Source organism: Egretta garzetta, unplaced genomic scaffold (genome assembly GCF_000687185.1).
Source record: "Egretta garzetta isolate BGI_Z169 unplaced genomic scaffold, ASM68718v1 scaffold163, whole genome shotgun sequence".
NCBI lineage: Eukaryota > Metazoa > Chordata > Aves > Pelecaniformes > Ardeidae > Egretta > Egretta garzetta.
Window position 1 is genome coordinate 7,724,891 of NW_009259308.1, and position 15,918 is coordinate 7,740,808.

A 15,918-nucleotide genomic window follows, 5' to 3' on the forward strand; every position below is an offset into this window, starting at 1 on the left:
TATATATATATATATAAACTTTTTTTTTTAAAGTATGTAATTCCCCAAAAAAGAGACACAGAAAATCACTTTTTGGGAGGCTGACATGGCCTTGTGTACTATTTATTTCCATGTGTAACATGCTCTTTCTTTAAAAACTTTTATGTCACCTGTGGACCCATGTCAGTAGTCCGTAGTGACAATTCCTAGCTCCTCGGTTACAAAGTGTTAATTGTGGCAACCTGTTCAGAGCTGTGACATGTTGCATTTGTGAATGTCAACAGGGCAAGGTAAGATCTTCAGCCTGCGCTGATTGGTGAGCCAGCTTAACCTTGTGCAAGAGCTGACATTATGCACCTTGATGTAACAGCTGCTAGCTGCTGTTAATAAATCCCTCGCTTTAAAGAGCCGTAAACAAATCGATTGAAAAGTTGGATGGTGAACAGTTTGGGTGTTGGGTTATTTTTTTGTACATGAAGACACTAATGAAAGAGCAGCAAATGTACAAGTAACAGCCTCTAAAAAAGGCTAGATACGTTGTAAGACACAAGACTCGGTCTACAGTAATATAAACTGAACATAGCAGTAAACTCAAAAAAATGCAGGGTATTAAATTTATTAATGGTTTGCAGGGAAATTTGAGTTTTAAACTACCTGGGCATTTATTTGATACCGTTGCAGGTTTCACAGCAGCTGTGAAGCTGCTTATATGTGATAGCTTCTAAAATTAATAAATAAACTTGGTACTTTCTGGGCAGGATTTTAGTAGCAGAAAACTGACAAGAAAGAAGACTTATTGTCTGTAATTAGCAGAATGTGCCAAAAATGTGCTCCTTCAGTGCAAATAGTTCCAATTGTTATTAGGGCAATACTCACCATATCCCATACTATTACTGTTAGGGCTTTCTTTATAACTGCAAATTTATTTTCTACAGGAAATGGATTTGTGTTCTGGATGGGTGTCCTTTACAAAAGCTGTAGACTTAACTGTTGTTTCTTTAATAAATACAACAGGATATTTGCTAGAAAACTTTTGCTTTTAAATGCTTTCAGTGTCTTTTAATTTAGACATTTGAACATCTCTTCTCCAGAACTTGAACTATTTAAATAGGGCGTGATTTGCTAGATGTGAATTACATTAGACTTCCATACACAATGCAGGATCAGATGACTACAGTTTTAGAAGTTGATGCTCAGGCCTGTTAAAGTACAACTTCCCATAATGGCAAACTTAGGACTAAATGTTTAGTAGAGGGTTGAGGGAAGATGAGACCTTAGTTCCCAAACACTGACATGTTGTTTTTTTTCTGAGCACTGTTTTGTGTTCCATTCCCATAAACTTCACTGCTGCTCTGCAGAACCTGTTAGTAAGCCCAGCCACTGTGTGCTATCGTCACCTGCACCAGTGAACTTTAAAGGGTAAGCTTTACACAATTGCTGTTTCCTTGGCTTAATATTTTTGAATCATTGCGAAAGTGAATATGACACATTTACTTTTTAATAAACAGGTCTAATCCTGCAAATAGCAAGCGCAGGGAGAGAGTTGGAAGCACGCTTGTCTGCATACATTTATTTCATTCTTTGTATGCCATGTCCTCCTGAGTTCAGTTATTTCTTTTGGTTATTTGGTATTTGTTCCATTCTCTTTCCTGACACTTTTTTTTTTTCCCTCTTGAACGTGTTTCCTGCTTGTCCTTCTTCCCTACATGTGCCTGGCTTCTCTCTCAGGGGGATCTTGTTACCATCACCGCGCTTGTGTTTTCCCCTGTCTCTGACAGTTGCTGCTGGTTGCTGCCAGGCCTGATCCAGACGTTCTGTCCTTTCTCCTCCTTGAGTTGTCTGCTCTTATGAAGGCAGGGAAAGTTAGTCCATGTGAACTCTTTGACGCATTGGGTAGCTAGCGTCTATGTGAGGTTAAAAAACAAACAGAAGAAAATAAATGGATAACTTGTGGACTCTTTCAGTTGGAGCTACTGAGGCAGTTACCTCATATGGCACTTAGAAAAGAACGTGGGGCTAATTCTGTGTTCTGCCTGTACACAGAAATAGCTTGCTGTTTAGTGGCACTAGCAAGGAAGCCTCTAAAGCTGAGCTGCAGACATCTGCTTGCTTTTTCCCTATTTGCTTTCCACAGCATTTTCCAGTAACTCAGTTTTACTTCAGGAGAAGGGCAATTGTAGTTTCCTCGTTGGAAAACAATTTGAGATGTAAATTTTTCTTTGGGTAATTAGCTAGTGAAAAAATAATAATTCTGATGTATAGGATTAGTGGGGGGGTTTTTTGGGTTTTTTTGTTTGTTATGTTTCTTAATGTGATGGCGTGAGAGGGTGATGAAATTGGCCTCCCTTAGAATAAACTATTCCATATTCTACAGCAGTTTTTGAACAGAGGATTAGTATGCAGATCTGTGAAGATCAGGGTTTGTACTCTGCAGTCTGGCAGGGACTGGCAGTACTTATCACTTCGTTCTAGGATCTGATATGCTAAGGAACAAGATTTGCCACTTAAGTAGGCAATTAGTTAGCAATTACTCATGTAAACATAGTAGCTATCACCTACATAAAATACATAAAGGTATGTAATCCCTTCACTTCAAATTAAAATACTAAATTCTACTTTGAAAAACACAAGCAGCCTCAGGGTTGTTGAGAATTTGACATGCTTATTATAAGCGCAGCCACTTTTTCTGAAGCTACTAAATCCTTTAAAGCATCTAGGAGAGAGATATAAAAATTGTTTCACTTGAACTTCCTTTTTATTCACAGAAGAATGATGAGAATGGGAATTGCTCTGGTGAAGGTATTGAGTTTCCAACAACTAACTTGTATGAACTGGAGAGCAGAGTTTTGACAGATCACTGGTCTATACCCTATAAGCGGGAAGAGTCTCTAGGCAAGTGCCTAATTGCATCCACCTACCTAGCAAGACTAGGTAAGTTCTTTTTCTACACATACAAAGATTATATGTTCAAATGATTTCATAGACAGTATGGTGGGCAGTTATGTCTTTTATATTAATCTTGCTGTTGTTTACTTAGCACCCTGCAGAATGATCATATCTCTGTGAAAGTGGTTAACAGTGAACTGTCCTACCCAATGGTGTAAAAAGAATGTTGGTCTCTTTTTTTTTTTTTTTTTTTTTTTTTCTTTTCCTTTCTCTAAAGTCATTTGTTTACTTAAGCTTTTTTAAAAAGTGGAGCACATGTTTCTTTATGTTCTAATGATTGTAGGAATTACTGTTTTTCAGAGCTGAATTACTGACTCTTTTTCATTGTGCTGGTTATTTGGCATTCGTAAAAACAAGCTGTCATCTAAATCCATGCTGTACGCTTGTGTAACTGGTTGTTTTCCTCTAGTGAAGTGCTTATGCTGCATTAGACCTGAATTTGACTTTTCTGTATTCAGTACTTTGGCTGGGGTTTCAAGTGTGATGGAGGCATCATGCACAACGACTGGTATATAATAAGAGTGCAGGATAGTTTTGCTGTCATGCCTGATAGCAGACTAAAAGGAGGTGATAATCTGTTGGAAGAATGGAAGCTGTTAGATGGTTCTGGTTTGCTTCTTTGTTTCTAACCTATGTTAAAAGGGTGTACTTAGATTTGGGTTTGAGTGGAGGCTATGAAGCATCAGGAATGATCTGAAGTTACTATAAGTTATAAGCTTTGAAAGGGGAAATACTAATGGTGCTAATAATGCTTGAAGAAGTTGTGAAAGGTGAAACACTGGGAAACTTCTTATTTCTAAAAGGCAAGTTATCTTGACTCACACTTTTTTGTGGCTGAAAAAGCATGCTAGTTATAGATGAACAACAGCACATTTATTGCTGATTATTTTGGTTGGTGTTCCCAAAAATTTGCAATGAGCTCCCTGAGGTAATCTTTAAAAGTTGGGTTTTTTTTAAAATACTTGTAAAAAGCACTCTCCTTTCTTTAAAGGTCTTTCTGATTCTGATGAGAATTGCAAGAGGTTTATGGACAGATGCATGCCTGAAGCATTTAAAAAGGTAAGTAGGTGCCGTAGACCAATTCAATGTTTCTTTGTGTTGTTCATGGTGGAAATAGTGTCTTGTAATCCAGTCTTCTCACACTGTGGTAACTAGTGAGTATATTCTTAGATTAAAATCATAGGTTATTTTCCTAGATTAAAATCATACATCGACTTAGATTAAAATCATACAAAGTCCCAGTTCTACACCTCTGGCCAATTCTAGCACATAGCTTTTCTTCCCCACCCCCCACCCCACCCCCCTTTTTTTTTTTCTTTCTTAAATGAAGAGCTCTATAGTAGTTAGTGGAACCTAAAGACAGGTTTAAAGACCCTTGGATACAGCCATTAATGACAAGCTCAAAATCAGATTTCCTTTAACTCTATTGTTTCTGCTCCTTCTTTGGAGGGTTGCTAAATTCTTTCTTACTTCTTTGCATGATCTGTTTAGAATTTGTCTTTCCCCTCAGCACTTAATACCTAATGTGCCTCTCTGGCTGTTCTTCTCTGGGTTATTGCGAGTTTTCTTTACAGAGCTCCCCAAACCAATTTACTTCCCACTATTCTATCCATTTTGGATACTGCCTAAATTTCTTGCACATTTTTTAGACCATATATATGAAAACATATATATACACCTTTTAAAAAGTTGCTCGGTCCTAATCTTAAAATACTGAGAATATAAGTATATTTAAGGAAGATAGAAATTTAAGGGATTTTTTTTTTCCATTTGGCTATTAGAGTGCTAACTCTACATATAATGCATTTAAATCACTTTGTATCTTTTGCTTATTAAATAAAAAGTGTCAGGTGCTCCTCCAGAAGGATAATCTGTAGAAATCTAAGTTCAGAATGTGCTGAAATACAATTTGCTGAAATATTTGCAAGGAACTCTCTTGTGTCCTAAAATGGTACAAAAAGTGATTGTATTTAAAGTATTAAGCTTTCTAACTGCTCATGTTCAGACACAGCTAGCAGAAATTTGCAGATGGAAGCTTAGTGTCCTTTATAAACAACCGCATTTCACCAGATTTAAAGAACATGTTTCAGTAGGTGGGAAAAGAGCATTAAATACCTCTCTCTTCATGGTACATGTTCTTTGTTTTCCAATAGAAACTGCTCAAGAAGTGTGAATTGGTAAATGGTTATTACAACTGAATCAGTGCAGCTTTGTGGCACGCCTACTTGAAGATTTAATAGTTGTATCTTTAATCTGCAAACAAATTATTTGCATATTAGTTGTTCTTTGCAAAGGTTACAGTCTTTACTAGTGCATGGAAATGGAAAACAGTTGGCTTTGCCACGTCTTATTTTCTGTCATAAACTGTGATTTAAGGTGTTCTTCAGCGAAATTACAAATTTAATTAACTCTTAAGCCATTAGTGTAGAAAGAGCATCTGAAAAACATATCAGACAGTATTTAGTACACTCCAAGGAAACATTTGCTCTGAAAGCAGTCTCAGGGGTTGATAAATTTCTCTTCTTATGCGATTGTGTTCAAACTTCCAAAAATTACTTTTTTTTTTTTTTTTTTAAGCTGTTGACATCCAGTGCTGTTCACAAATGGGGAACTGAAATCCATGAAGGCATATACAACATGCTTATGCTGCTAGTGGACCTGGTTGCAGAAAGAGTAAAACAAGATCCTATTCCTGTGGGCCTGCTCGGTGTACTTACAATGGTATTTGACTCTGATACAGTTTCTAATATTTGGGTATTTGGCATTTCACATTTATGCTGCTGCTACTTTTTCTAACTGTATTTTTGTAGTATATTGTCTTACAATCTGCAGGCATTGCTTGCAGCAGATTTTTAACATCCAGTATGCAATTCATAAAGGGCTGAGTGCTGTTCAAAACTTTAGAACACTAGCATTCTCAAAAAAAAAAAAAAAATCACATCTGCTGTCACTTCACTGTTTGTTTTTTAAAACTAGTACTTTTGAGTTTATCTCCCCCTTTCTGGCTCACACATGTGTTCGATACTGTCTATATGGAATGGAAGCTTTAGAATGCTTTATATAGTGAGAACTCAGTGGCAGGAGCAGGCGTCTTCTCTTAAACTTTATTTTTTGCTAGATCTTTAACTGTCAACCAGGAGAATGCTCAACTGAAAAAGTCAGACATTATCAAGATAAGTTTTGAGACTGGCGTAAGCCATACTGTTCATTGCCATGGTCTTTTCTTTCAAGGCATTTAACCCCGACAATGAGTATCATTTCAAGAATCGAATGAAAGTATGCCAGAGAAACTGGGCAGAAGTCTTCGGGGAGGGGAACATGCATGCTGTCTCACCCATATCCACTTTTCAGAAGGTAAGGATGGCCGTGCCCTAAAACCTATTTTTAGGGTAGGTGTGTTTGTTTCAGAAAAGATTGTTTGATTAGTAGGTATTTATAACACAAGAAAACTTAAATGTGTCACCAAGAATTACAGCAAATAGATCTTCAGTATACGTTGGTCTGTTGAAATGAATTTGTCCTCTCAAATTGTCCCAGTTCTATATTAGAGGCTGGATTTAGAAATCAGTGTGCTTTAGACATGAAAGTATCAGAACAATCAGATGTGTAGATCTGTTGTATCTAAGGACTGACATCTGTTTGGCTGTTGACTGTGAGAGGACCAGGATAACTCAAAATGTACAGTTCTAGCAGAGAATTCATGCTTTTCTGACAGCCAAGGATAGGATATCTTCAAGTCAGACATGCTGACAAGGAGGCAGTGTTTGAGGTTTACACTGTCTTGTTGCAGTTTTTCCAGATGGGTAGGTCTAAAAAAGGAGCCTTGGTGGTATTGACCTCTCTTTCAGGAAACAAGTTTCTGGCTGTAGAAAGAAAATTCTATGTCTGCTGCTTTGGCAAAGGTTCTTTAGTAATGTTCCATGCTGCTAATGTGCTATAAATATAGTTGCTTGTGAGTCAGCAGCCACCGTGTGTACTGTTGCCACAGCACATGGTCAGTGATGTCAAAGCGGAGTCCAAAAAAGGATGATGCTAATGAGAACCTCCCAGAGCTCCAGCTACATGCTTAGTAAAGGAGCTGTTACAAACACATTGCTGTTTTATCTGAAATAATAGTGCATACATATGGGGTGTGGATAGGCTGAATGTGTCTGTCCAAATCTCTGTTTAGACAAATGTTTAGCACTGATTTTTGCAGCTACTAATTTGTTAATATTTTAATTGTTCAAGGAACCTCATGGGTGGCTGGTGGATCTGGTAAACAGGGTAGGTAAATGTAAACCAAGCAGAATTGTTATTTTTCACTTGAGTTCATTGGGCTTCAGAGATAATTTCTTCTTCGCCCCCCCCCCCCCGACTTGTTTTGCCACTCTTCGCTTTTGTGACAACCACAAAAAAAATAGTGTTAAGACTAATCCTGCCTACATGTAGGGAACGGGCCTTGCTAAATAAATCTTGTTGGGTTCCTGCCTTCTCTCTTGAGCTAACCCTAACATGATAGCTATGACTAGAGGAAGTTAAGAGCTCTGTTTAGGCTGCAGTGCTGTCTCCCAGTCAAATATGCTGGGCCAGTCAGCTGTTGCTATATGTGATCTAGCTTTCTTCCCCATACCCATTTTTACCTAAGACAATGTTTCTAGCTTGATGTTTAAACTGGTACGAGGTATAATTGCATTCTCCATTGTGCCCCTGAATTCCCATGAAAACATAAAGCTTATGTTGAATGTGATGTTCCACAGTAAAGGATACTTGTTGGCATCCCAGAACTCTCAATGGAGTATTTTCTATAATAGCTTACATACTGTAGTTCACTAATGTAATACTGATCATTTTATTTCAGTTTGCAGAGTTGGGTGGATTTTTAGCAATTCAGTCCAAACTCAATTCAGAAGATATTGAACTTGGGGTAAGTCACAAGACTTCTCCCTTTTCATTACACACTTCATGTAGAACCAATAGCATCCCTTTTGGCAGTGCTCTTACCTTTGCTTTGGTACCAGAGCAACATTCACACAGAGCCCTAAAGAAGTACTGTCAGCCTGGAGGTCAAATGAGGTTGTGCATAAGAGTCCTGACTGAAAAGCTTTTGAGACATCATAGAAAAGAGGAGGGGTTAGTGTACCTTTCCGGCTAACATTCAGCCTTCCAGTTAGGCATCAATCAGTCTAGTTTCACTGTAAATTCACATGTCCCTGGTTTTCTGTTTACTTCAGCTGTAGCTGCATTTAGCTGCAAGTGAATTGACATCTGTCATTTATTGTAGAAATCATTGTTTAAGGAAAAAGAAATCCTTAGGAAGACAGATATTGTCTAATCCTAAGCAACTTTTCAAGAGCTGTGTCTAAAAACTGACTCGTTCAACAGTTCTATTTTTGGTGACAAAGTCTAACTTGTTTCGTTTTTGCTTCCTAATCTATATTCAGGAGGCTTCATAATCTTTTAGGCTTTGAAGAACAGGGAGGCTAAGTGAAAACCATGTCATTTAGAATCTTGTTCCTCAGTATAAAATCAGTCTGCTTTCAGTGAAATGCCTTTTGAGAGAATTCAACTTCTTTTCTTAGGATATTGATATTTTCTACTTCATAGAGAGATAAGTTCATATATGAGCATGATGGAAGAATGAGGAAACTTGATTTAAATCCTGATACTGCAATAGAAACTTTGACTTTGTTTAATGACTAATAACTGCTTGCTTAGGAAGGAAGTCTGGTTCAGCATCACTTAATTTAGGCCTTTGATTGCAGTGCTGCACACTCAATTCCACAATTCTTGATCCAGTGTGAGAAGAAAACAATTTTGATATTATTGCAAACAAATGTCTTTATATGTTTAATTTCTTGATGGTATATATCACATGAAAAATCATAGAATAGTTTGGGTATATAATCCCACGTATAGTTTGGGTAGTATAGGCGTATAGTTTGAGTATAAAGTAAGTAAGAACAAAATCATGCATTGAAGAGATCTTGATATGTATATGACACATTTACAAAAGCTTTCTCCTACTTAATGCTTTGGGGAAGAAATTTGCCATATGCCTTTAACCTTAAGTCTTGTGTTCACGCTTCTCATTTCTGTAGGGAAGAACCAAAATGTGAAGTGTCCCTTTCCATCTGTTTACTTCTATGACTGAAACAGGATTAGGCAGAGAAGACTGAACAAAATCATGAGAGGACCAAGATTAGTGAAAACTGGGAAGGCATTTTTTATTTCAGGCAAAAATATGTAATACATACTGTATGCCATAGAGTAAATCTCTTTCCTGAACCGTGTGTTATTGTAAAGGAGTTGCACACCAAAATCAGTTTGTAGCAGATGATTGGAAATTACCATATGAGATAAAGAATACTTACCTTCATTTGCCTTTTAAGGTATAGATCACTAGCTCTGAAAAGATCTCTCATATGTGCACCTGAATACTTGCTGTATTTCTTTCAGGCAATCTCTGCATTAGTTCAACCATTTGGAGTTTGTGCAGAATATCTTAACTCTTCTGTAGTACAGGTAAAATGCTTTTGTTATGAGTTCTTTTCAGCAAATACTAAGCCTCGAAACGTGATCGGTTTGCTCAAATTTAGATGGAGCGCTCTGCGTTAAAGTAGATCTTGGGCAGTACAATATCAGAAAGATAACTACTAACCTGATTTTTTTTATCGTAGGAATTTGAAAAAACAGAGGACTGAAAATCAGTTTATAACTGTTGGTGTAAAACTAGTGACTAATTTGAAAAGCCTTCAAAACTCACTTTGCATAAAGTACAAGAATCATTCTGAGCATCCTGAGGGTGATGGATGGAGGGCTTAGGCAATGTGCACATTCGTTTTCTAAGCTCAGTGATCTGTAGTCACTTCTGCAACAGTGAGAAACTTTTGTCACTGTCATTAGTAAGCTTCATCAGTGTAAAGTATGTGGGAAAATAATCTAGTTGATGGATGGATTTTGTTTTAAATTTAACTTTCTGGCTGAGATCAAGCACATGGATATGAGAGTTTACACTGGCAAAAAACTGTGGTACAGGGAAAAAAAATTCACCATTATATATTTGTACATGCAAATATACCACGGGCTTCACACCTACACTCAACTAACAAAACTAACAAAAACTTTCGATTTAATAAGTGATTGAAAGTCGTTATTTGAAGAGGAGGTATTTTAGAAGCCACTGGGAGTCAGAGAGGCATATGTATCTAATAACTGATGCATTTTGAAAGATCGGGGGGTGGGGTGGGGTGGGGGTGTTGTTTAAACCTGTATTATGGTGGTCTGAAATGGCTTCTTACTCTAATTCTCTAATGGTCCTTTTTGTGGATGTACCCAGCAGGATAGTTTTATGTATGTTGTAGGTGTTGCTTTATGTCTAAGATAATTGTGAGCTTTCAGCTACATTTTTCACTTTGCTGCAGCCAGACCTTCTGAGCAATGTAACTGATTTCAGGAAACATAAAATGATTGTCATGCCTTTTCTCACATTCTTTAGCCCATGCTGGATCCAGTCATTCATAAAATGATTAAGTATGTACAGAATGTAGAAGAGAAGGACTTGAAAGACAAGGTAATGTTTTATATTTTAAGTATTTATGAAGAACTTACTGTGTCTTGGAAATGCTGGCAATGTAGACTAGAACAATAGCTTTATTTTAACTGGCAAAAATATAGCCCGTTCTGAATTCTGACTGACAGAACAAAATACATTTACCCAATTCTGTTCAATACCCTTTTCAGCAGATATCTGGTGTCATGACCCCTTTTAAATTTGCTGCTGTTGCTATCAAATATGATTTTGTTGGTCCCGTTCTGAAGTGTGTGGAATGCTCACTTCTCTAACTGGCTTGGAGATGCTTACTATCTTGCAGCGTGTTGAGTGCTTATAACTTGCGTGCATATGACTGTTGCATTAGCTGTTTGCTTCTGGGAATTTGGTAATTGTTGGTAAAACGTAACTTGTGACTACTTCCTGTATTACCCTTAATTTGGCATTCAGTTCTGTTAAATTTTTTAATGTTGATTTTTTTTTTCTTTTTTACTTAAATTGTTAATTGTAAACTGGGGAGTATTATGCATAGGTTGTGTAACTACAGAGGAGCAATTTAGTGTACCAAATCTGTAGCAGGAGAGCCCACTTTAACCAAAGGTTTTGTTATCTTAAAATTTCTAGCGTGCAAGTAATACTTTCAGATGTACATGATAACTGCATTTCATAGATTAAACAGTCTGTATTGGGTCACTAAACCTACTTTTTGTGAATTATTGAAGTCTGAAACAGAATAGCAAAAATAGCAATGCTTCTATTTGTCCTCTTTTTTTGTTTTACACAGAGACTAGTCAGTATCCCTGAGCTCTTGTCTGGTATCAAACTGCTGTGTATGCGCTTCCAACCTGATTTGGTAACTGCAGTAGATGACTTACGGCTGGACATTCTGTTGCGCATGTTAAAATCTCCTCACTTCAGTGCAAAAATGAATTCCCTCAAAGAAGTAGGTTTGCTCTTTGTGTGTGTGTGTACACATGTGCATGTGTGTAGTTGGGATGGGTTGTTAGTAAGTCATTGAAACCACAACCTTAAAAAGGAGATGGTGCAATATTTCCTGACAGGTTATGTTGCCTTAGCAAAAGCTTAGTTTATAATGAGTATGAAAACTAGTTAATATGACAAGAGTTGTTTGTAATATTCATAGCTGCTGCAAGGACTGTGGCCTCCCAATTAGAATACTAGATGTAGTTTGAACCTTTTCTAGGAGCTGCAACTTCAGGTTGATTTGTAAGCAATGGTCTATGCTATTCATTGAATATTCACTCTGAGATAACCCTAATAATTCAGAGCATTCCATGGGATATCCCTTTTCTTCCTCTTACTGAGGGTGGGGAAAAAAACCAAATGGTACTTAATGCTAGATTGCTGTCTCAGTCCACTTATATCAGATCATTACACTATGTAATTGTAATTTTTTTTTATTATGGTTGTACATGGACACTGTAGTAGTACCTAGGAGCTTGAGTCTATGGACCAGGGCTCTTTGTGCTAGAATCTTATGTCTAAGGAGAAGAAGAAAACAATTTATTTTTCTTGGAAATTGTGGCTTAAGTACAGAGTTGTTCATTTATCTCTTCCTTACAGAACTTGTACAATTTAAGTGTCCCAAAAAAAGGCATTTTTTTAGTATGCAGCCATTGTAGATGTTTTAGAGTCCTTCTTTTGTGCTTTTTGCTTTTTTACTTACAGGAAAATTAAGATGTTAAACCTCATTGCTGTTTGGTTCTTAATCATAAATGCTGTGTATCCTTGGTGAAGTTATAAAAGTGCAGCTTTTGAAGGCTTAGCAAGAATGTTCTCTTTCTCCCTAGAATGAGGTGCCTGTATCAGTTCTGTATGGGATAAAAAAAATAGGACGCTGATTTGAGTGTAACAAGCAGAAGCCTGAGATAACCTACTTCTGGTATATCTGTAGGAATATACCTGGCAGCACAGGCCAGCTTTTCTGTGTCACACTGGGAGTAAGAATCTACTGCATCGGAGACTGATGACAAGGAGGTGTTTCTCATTAGGAATTTGCCTTTAAACAGCTTATTAAAAAAGAAAACAAAACAAAACCAAAACAAAACCCCCAAATAAATAAACAAAACCCCAAAACAACCAACAAAAACCCAACCCAAAACCAACCAAAAAACCCTGAGTGCTTCCTGTGCTCAAAATACTTCAGGATTCACACTTAAGTTTTGCAGTAAGCCTTTTGAATAGATTTCGTTGTGTGCATGTATAATGCATATGGGATGTGTTGTTAGAATCTCACATTTTGCAATTTCTAGGTAACGAAATTAATAGAAGACAGCACTGTATCCAAGTCAGTGAAGAATGCAATAGATACAGACAGGTTACTAAACTGGCTAGTAGAAAATTCTGTCCTGTCAATTGCTCTAGAAGGTAAGCGCTTTCACAAAGATTTTTGGCATATGCTTTGAATGTCTTAAATTTAAAAATTTTGTTTCTCCCTTTCAATACATTTTAATGGAACACTATTAACAAAGGAGTTCAAGGCTTTTGTAGTTTTCAAAATAGAGTAAAGAAAACCCTGCAAATTCTGCTACTGTCATCTAGTACAGTATTTGACATCTGTGCAGATGTCTTCTGCTGTACCTGGGGTTTTTACTCTCAGTTTATCTTTGTATATTGTTAGCCCCTAGAAAAGAGATTTGGGGTTTTCTTCCAAGTAGTAAGGCCCTATAGCTGTGAACTGCTAACAGATGTATGAAGTAAACCAAAATAAAAGTGGAAGGAGCCTTTTCTTTTTCTTTGAACTGATAGATTTGTCTGTAACAGTAAAGAAAGAATTTTCAAATAAAGATAGCTCTAGTCTTCTCCTTTTTAAAAGAACTGGGTTATTCTTATGCATTTAATGTATCTAATACTGTTTAAAATACATTAATTTAGTTGTCTGTCTTTGTTTCATAGGTAATATAGACCAAGCACAATACTGTGATCGTATAAAGGGAATTATTGAACTGCTGGGCAGTAAATTATCTTTAGACGAGCTCACTAAAATTTGGAGAATTCAGGTAAGCAGCCAAGGCTAGGCAGGTTCTTTTAGACTGTCTTACAAAAGCAGACATTCTAGTGGTGGGATTTTTTGGTTTATAGTATAAGCATCTCTTTATTGCACAGCGGAGGTGTTGAGATTTTAACAGTATAATTAATGCAAAGGCTTTCTTCTACTTCTTCCTTTACCATTTAAAATCAAGTGTTCTGGCAATTTCGTGTAACATAGCTGTTAAAACTTACAGTGAAGCACAGTTCTTTGCAACAAGTGTTAAGGGGCTGCAAAAATACTTAACTTGTACTAAGAGGCTGCCAGCCTGAAATAGGTGATAGTTTGTCTAGACCAAAGACCATGCCTAAGGATATTAATTTTCATGGCTGGGCGTATAAATTTGAATGCAACTCACAGTGTGACTTTAAGGAGAGTGGGCTCAAACTGTATGAATTCCCATTTAACTTCCTGTACATAGGTTTAATTGACTGAGAAGTCATCTTTTCACATTAACTTTATTTTCAATTTATTAGATTCAATTTATCACTGTGTAGGAAAGGTGGCTTGACTGCTTAATGCAAATGACATGGAAATTTTGACCAGAAATGTAATCTTACGCTGCAGGAAATGGTTTTCTTCTCTGTCCAAATGTTGAAGTTTTAGACTGAACTCATTGGACGCTGTCAGATCTGCAGTATGTGCAGGCTTGGTAGCAAGTCTTGCGTGCTTAGTAGAGCTGAAGTATGATTCTAGCTCACTCACTTTTAGTCTTTAATAAAATGCAATACTTCCTCCCCTCTTCTGCCTGTTGTTACCATGGTGCTCCCATCAGTGTGGGAGGAGATTTTGTATTGCTCACTTTTGAGTAAAGCCTTAGAGTGCCAGGGATGGAGCACCACACGCATGAACTTAACCAAGCAAGAAAAATGGTGACATTTGTATTGCTGGCACCACAGCTTATGGTAGTATGTGCCATTGCAGCATCTTGAAGCTGCTGTAATAATGGCAGGCTAACTTGGAAGTAATTCTAAAGCAGGAAAGAACAAAGACCTCTCTGCCAGTGAAATGAGGAGCAGAGACAGTTATTCTCACCTTCAGTTTCTAACATGTCAGCTGTTATTCTTTCTCATTAGTATGAATAGAAGTATAATGCTTAAATGAAGATTTTTCTCTGTCTCATTTGGGATAAAGACCTACCTTCATGAGTTTTCCTTCCTCTTTTCAGTCTGGACAATCCTCTACTGTGATTGAAAACATACATACCATTATTGCTGCAGCTGCTGTGAAGTTTAGCTCGGATCAGCTCAATCATTTATTTGTCCTAATCCAAAAGGTAAGTTTTAACATGAATATACATTCCTTAGGAAGAGAATTGCTGAAATATACTTGTGCATCCAGCCTACTAAAAAGCAAATGCCTTGAATACGTTTGTGTTTTCAGTATAAAAATATAAATATAAAATTGGCTATAAAATAACACTTTTAATACTGATTTTTTTTTTTGTTAACCCAAAAGCCTGATCTGCTACTGGTACTGCTAGTTGACTTAGATTTTAAGTACATAATATAGGCAGTGCTAAGGTACTTAAAAAGTGAGATTTTATTATCATATTTAATCTCTTCTAGTTTATATTTGAAAAGAGTTGGGCAAATTAGTACTGTAACTCCCAGTAACAAAAATAAGGAAATATGCATGGTGGAAACATACTTGTTTGTATTTTGATTTTCCTGCAGTAAAATAACTATAAATTGTATTTCTTTGCCACACAGAGTTGGGAGACAGAGAGTGATAGAGTGCGACAGAAGCTATTGAGCCTGATAGGGCGCATTGGTAGAGAAGCACGGGTGGAGACAACCACTGGAAAGGCATGTGAACGTGAAATAAAATCTTTTTTTCTTTTTTTCTTTTTTCCCTTTATTAAACAAAGGATTGCTAGTTACCGCCTAGGTTCTGACTAATCTTGCACTTCTTCCTCTAGGTTCTGGAGGTACTTTGGGAGCTGGCTCATCTTCCAACATTACCATGTAGTCTTATTCAGCAGGCCTTAGAGGAACATCTGACAATCCTCAGTGATGCCTATGCAGTGAAAGAGGCAATCAAAAGAAGCTACATCATCAAATGCATAGAGGATATTAAGAGGGTTGGTTTATTATTTTATCTTTTCAAAAATGAAATGTTATCTAGCCTTGATGTTGCCCTTTCTTTCAAGATGCACCAATTGCGTGTCCCATCTGTAAGTTCTTACCTTGGGGAGTCCATGAGAGGGGTAGGCTTTGTGTGAGCCAGTTTGTTGACCATGAGACTCAAAGTAAGTCTCTTGCCTTTGTTTTAAGCAAATTTTCAGCACAAGGAGTGATCAGTTTATGGGAAACTACCAGGATGGGCCCAAGGTTAGAATTTGCAAATGGAACCACTGTAAAGGTATGTCAGTATTTTAACTGTCCCTTTCATGTGAAAGCCTAGATTAGTT

General features: G+C 37.0%; 1 protein-coding gene across 1 annotated transcript in view; it reads left to right on the forward strand.

Annotated features, from left to right (window-relative positions):
• Positions 1–15,918, forward strand: part of USP24 (ubiquitin specific peptidase 24) — a 63,933-nt gene that overhangs the window by 8,655 nt on the left and 39,360 nt on the right. Inside the window, exons 2-15 of the mRNA XM_009636245.2 lie at positions 2,745–2,910; positions 3,917–3,984; positions 5,503–5,646; positions 6,157–6,279; positions 7,156–7,191; positions 7,766–7,831; positions 9,364–9,429; positions 10,403–10,477; positions 11,241–11,399; positions 12,730–12,844; positions 13,373–13,476; positions 14,674–14,781; positions 15,218–15,313; positions 15,427–15,588. Of these exons, the coding sequence (XP_009634540.2) occupies positions 2,745–2,910; positions 3,917–3,984; positions 5,503–5,646; positions 6,157–6,279; positions 7,156–7,191; positions 7,766–7,831; positions 9,364–9,429; positions 10,403–10,477; positions 11,241–11,399; positions 12,730–12,844; positions 13,373–13,476; positions 14,674–14,781; positions 15,218–15,313; positions 15,427–15,588 (1,488 nt within the window). The remainder of the gene's footprint in view (positions 1–2,744; positions 2,911–3,916; positions 3,985–5,502; positions 5,647–6,156; positions 6,280–7,155; positions 7,192–7,765; positions 7,832–9,363; positions 9,430–10,402; positions 10,478–11,240; positions 11,400–12,729; positions 12,845–13,372; positions 13,477–14,673; positions 14,782–15,217; positions 15,314–15,426; positions 15,589–15,918) is intronic.